This window comes from Adiantum capillus-veneris, chromosome 4 (assembly GCF_014529385.1).
Source record: "Adiantum capillus-veneris isolate H3 chromosome 4, ASM1452938v2, whole genome shotgun sequence".
NCBI classification, from domain to species: domain Eukaryota; kingdom Viridiplantae; phylum Streptophyta; class Polypodiopsida; order Polypodiales; family Pteridaceae; genus Adiantum; species Adiantum capillus-veneris.
Genome location: NC_140934.1, coordinates 161,213,064 through 161,217,558, shown reverse-complemented (window position 1 = coordinate 161,217,558; position 4,495 = coordinate 161,213,064). Strand labels below are relative to the sequence as shown.

Genomic DNA, 4,495 nt, shown 5'->3' with positions numbered 1-4,495 from the left:
GAGAACCTGAGAGTGGATGAAATTAGATGTTTTTGAAACGAAGTGTTAGAAGCTTTGAGTGGCAAAATATTTGAATTTTAGTTGTCGCTCTTATTGCCCTTGAAAACAAAAGAGGGGCACAGGACCTTTTGGGGGGGGGGGGGGGGGATCATATTGATGCTGAGTACATGTAACAATGGCCTACATAAGACAATGCCTAGTTACCAAAAATTGCTGCCCAAGTCATTATTAAAATAGGACAGTCTTGCTACTTTGCATGGCATGTATGTATGGACAACCATGTGCCCACGCTCCTCCAACACGATTCTCATCCAATCAAACTCATTCAATTTCAGGGACAAGAGATGTTGCATTAAGCTCACCATCCATTGTGAAATAAAAAAAGCAAATTCTCCAAAAGCTTGTTACAAAAAAAAGATACAGTAAGTACGATGCCCCAAATAAGGGCTTATGTTATGAAGCCTTGCGAACCGATTCCTGTGTATTCAACAATCTCAGTAAGTGGTTTGCTATCGTGGGGGTGCATCCTTAGTTTGTGGTGCTTGGAAGCACATGTCTAAAATGAAATAAGAGGCTTTGTGTTTTGAGGATATGATGCAACATGTACCTCAAGCCTAAGGTCATTAGAAGTGTATTAATTTGTTCAAATCACTTTGAAAGGATGCAAAATCCATACTACATGTCTTGGATTCTGCATGTCCATTTTGAACTTATTGCATTGCTGCATTTGTCCATCACACAAGTTCTCCTCATGCATGCTTCGCACTTTGTTAGGGGCGAACTTACCCATCTGCCGAGTATTCACCATCTTTGTACTTTGCAATGGCGTCCTTAAGCTTTTGCAACTGTAACATCGAGCAAAATCAAAATAACTCTAATCAAGCACTAGGTTCTGCCAAGCATAAGAACTTGCTCAAACGCTTAGAGATGTGTAACTATGTCGGTATCTTCATCAGTTTAACTCAAACTATAGTAAAATCTGACCCCAAAAAGTTCAAGATTAGGACTACCTTTGCCAGGGAGCACGAAAAGGAATCTATTTGGTTAAGGTCGCCTTGATAAAAATGGAAGTATGGTAGCACTTTGACGTTCATACTCTTGCAAAAGGCTTTATTGTCATCAAAATTGACCTTGACAAAAATGATATCCTCATGCTCCATCGCTAACTTGCATAACTGCACGGCAGACATGTCAAAATAAAAGAGCTTCACATTCAATTAAGTCAAGGCACTGGACTTTCTTTCAAATTGGTTCATGATGCATGTGCCCGTGTCTCGGAACTCAAAAAAGACCTAGCAATCTTAACTACAAGATTTGAAATATTTTCTTCCTATATATTAAAGGATGGTGAACGTCCTGAACTTTATGTGTTTGACAAGTGACCCTCCCAACAAAGACTTTTTGCTTCTATTTAAACTCCCTCTCTCTCTCTCTCTCTCTCTCTCTCTCTCTCTCTCTCTCTCTCTCTCTCTCTAGGACGGGTTTCCCACTCGTACCTCTAAATTTTGAATTTGAAGGTGAGAAAACATACAACATTTAGAGAAATTAAGTGTAAAAACCTTCAAATGTGGTCCATCTACCTCTTAAGTTCTCCTTGTGTAGGTTTTCCAAGTATTTTCTGAGCTACACGTATCATGTTTATCGAGCAGAGATGGGAGAGAGAGGTTGCAACTTTTGGTATTCCTACAAGATATATGGTCAAACTCCAAATGTTACCAGTTGCTGATGAAAGAACCATACCTTTGGATACAACGCTCGGCAAGAACCACACCAAGAAGCAAAAAACTCCACCACCACCAGCTTCCCGTGCGCATTTTCAATTATGTCCATAAGTTCTTCACTCGAATGGGCATCACCAAGAGTCGCACCAAAATTTCTTTCCCACCATTTTATCCCCTCATCAGGTGGTGCCGATGACGGACCCTAAACAGCAAGTAAGAGGGATGTCATAAGCATTCTACCAAGCCAAATCTAAAACGCACGAAATAGTAGGCATAACCACACAATAACATGTATGTTCTGTCTGCAATGTTTTGGTTGATGCTAAGCTACGTGTGTTTCGGCATTAAATGTATATTTGTGCACTAGCAAGCATGTTTCATAAGCATGTCCAACACACAATCTCCCCTGCACACACAAACACACATGCACACACAGCTTCAAATAAAAACCAAACTTTAAGCCCAGTACCTGAAGTTGTGTTTGAGCATGCGGGCACGGAATTGAAGCCCTAAGTTTTGCAGTTCCTTTTGTTATGCGAGGTGCTGTCAGACAATGGCTATTAGGCGCCAACGAGGTCACAGACAACTGTAAGCTTGTTGAGGCTGGAGATGAAGATGAACAAGATACAACGGTATGGCTATGGCAACGCACATTCCGAAGTAATTCTGCCATTCCGGAGTCGGAAACTCGAATCTTTACGGGAGCACAACTTGCAGGGAGTCTGCGTGTGTTTGGAGATGTATAACCCAGCAAGGTTCTTGAAAATGATGACGACTGTGTGTGTGTGTGTGTGTGTGTGTGTGTGTGTGTGTGTGTGTGTGTGTGTGTGTGAGAGAGAGAGAGAGAGAGAGAGAGAGAGAGACCCGTTCACCTTCTGCAGTGTAGACGCGTGTAGGGGAAGAGGTTGCGTCCAAGTTTGCTGTGTTGGTAGGAAAATGGGGAATTCACGAGGTCGGAAGACGAGGGTCGACTTCCTCACGTTCTCTCGAATCAGGGCTGAAGTCAAGCATTACATAATATAGGCCTAGGTATAGTTTCGAACAGTTTACAAAAGCGAGGCAATCACATAGAATCTTTCCAAATGCTTTGGAATAAATCAAATATTGTGATGTAGCCTAAACAAGGTTGGTCATTGCATGTGCATAAGGTGTTTCTTCAAAGTTCAAAGGCCTTATGAGACACTTGATTGGTTGGTTCAAAGGAAGTAGTACAATAAGCTTGAAATCATATCCCTTAAGTTCTCTTGTCCTAAGCCTACGTTAGGATAATGGATTTGACCTCCATGTCCCCAAGGAGAGTTGGCCTAGCCGCGGTAAAGGTAAGAGGCTTTAAGCACGGCAGCTATGGTTCAACCTCTGCAACATGTGGGTGTGGGTGGATGGGTGGGTCGATGCAATCCCATAAAACTGCAAAGCACCATATTATTGAAAAGACAAGTTGAGGAGTCATGAAGGCCCGCTAAAGAAAGGGGGATGAGATTTATAAAGAGTAGGTATAAATAGTGCCTACAATCACATGTCATTTTTGTTGTCCTTAAATATAAAATTGTATTATCCATTATACACGCATAATCACAAACGTCCTATATGTTATTAAGGGCCTCACTTAAACAACAAGGTGAAATGGCTATTCTAAAACAATAAAATGAAAAGCATACAAACAATAAAATAAAGGGATCCATTGACAAATTAAAACAAAAGAAGATTTTAATGCTTTCATAAGAAAGGGAGGTTTAGAAGTATTTTCGGAGCCTGCTCTCAAGACAACTTCGACATTCTCACACCAGGTTGGAGCACCTTTAGGTGGGTCGGCTAGAGGTTCTCAGACGACGGACTCGCATTGGGTTCAAAATGGTGTATTAGCCAACGGCAAGGGGTTTGGTTATTGCTTGCGTGTTGTTATTGCCAAGTTGTGCTCTGCATGTTGTTATTGCCAAGTAACATGGCCTCTATTCTCATAGGGCTATTTTTTTTTCTTCTGAAGGGAACATTATCAATTCTCTCTTCCCACATATATAGTCTATTGCATTTCTTTTTTTTTCCTAGAACACTCACATATAATCAATAAATTTCAAAAATCCAAAAGAAATCAGATCAGAGCCATGCTCATATGGAGCCATGGATGCATAGGATCACCAGTGTTCGGCTTTACAGGGAGCCACTCCTACAAAGGTTAAAAGAAAAAGTATGGCTATATAGGGAGCCACCCTTAATACAATAAACAACAACCATTGAGGAGAACAAAAAAACCAACCTACAAGGGGGAGCCACCATGCCAAGGGAGCTGCCACTCCCTCACTTGCCCACATCATAGTCGAAAGTCCACCTGAGCTTAGCCTCAACACAACAATCAAACCTGCAATCCAAAAACGTCAAGAATCAATAGCACCGACCTTCAAAAAATCCATGGCAATGACACTTGGAAACAACCACCAGGACCATGAGGAAGCTACCCACATACATAAGGCCCCATGCAAAGATTGACTCTAGCTGCCACTTGTTGACAACCCACCATGCGTACTACTCCAAACCCTTAGGCACCATTTCGTCCCAATAAACCGAGATAGGAGGAACGACATCTACCTCAACAAGAAATACTAGGGTCCACCAAAGAGACCACCGGATTGTAGTAGTAGAGTAGTTGGGAGCCCCTACCCATGGATGGACCCTACCCCATACACGGCCACACCTACTACTATCAGTCCAAAGGCCACAGGCCAGGGGCCAGTCTGAACTAAGCTCGGGGGGTACCTATATATGGGACAAGAGGCTAG

At 42.2% G+C, this 4,495-nt stretch overlaps 1 protein-coding gene across 1 annotated transcript; it reads right to left on the bottom strand.

Annotated features, from left to right (window-relative positions):
• Nucleotides 1-376: 376 nt before the first annotated feature.
• Nucleotides 377-2,741, bottom strand: LOC147460255 (thioredoxin-like 2, chloroplastic). Its single transcript, XM_086511342.1, has 5 exons — nucleotides 2,594-2,741; nucleotides 2,191-2,443; nucleotides 1,741-1,923; nucleotides 1,011-1,175; nucleotides 377-845 (listed from the first exon to the last, which is right to left on the bottom strand). Exons 2-5 carry the CDS (start codon nucleotides 2,392-2,394, stop codon nucleotides 783-785), a joined length of 615 nt encoding a protein of 204 aa, XP_086367468.1. The 5' UTR covers nucleotides 2,395-2,443; nucleotides 2,594-2,741; the 3' UTR covers nucleotides 377-782.
• Between the last annotated feature and the right edge of the window lie 1,754 nt (nucleotides 2,742-4,495).

Bases quoted from the DNA above. Each gene is read 5' to 3' on its own strand.
- LOC147460255 (XM_086511342.1), bottom strand. From the start codon at position 2,394: ATGGCAGAATTACTTCGGAATGTGCGTTGCCATAGCCATACCGTTGTA. The intron at 1,924-2,190 runs GTACTGGGCTTA...CTTGCTGTTTAG, and splicing joins ATGCTCAAACACAACTTCAG to GGTCCGTCATCGGCACCACC. The intron at 846-1,010 runs GTAGTCCTAATC...TCGATGTTACAG, and splicing joins TTTCGTGCTCCCTGGCAAAG to TTGCAAAAGCTTAAGGACGC.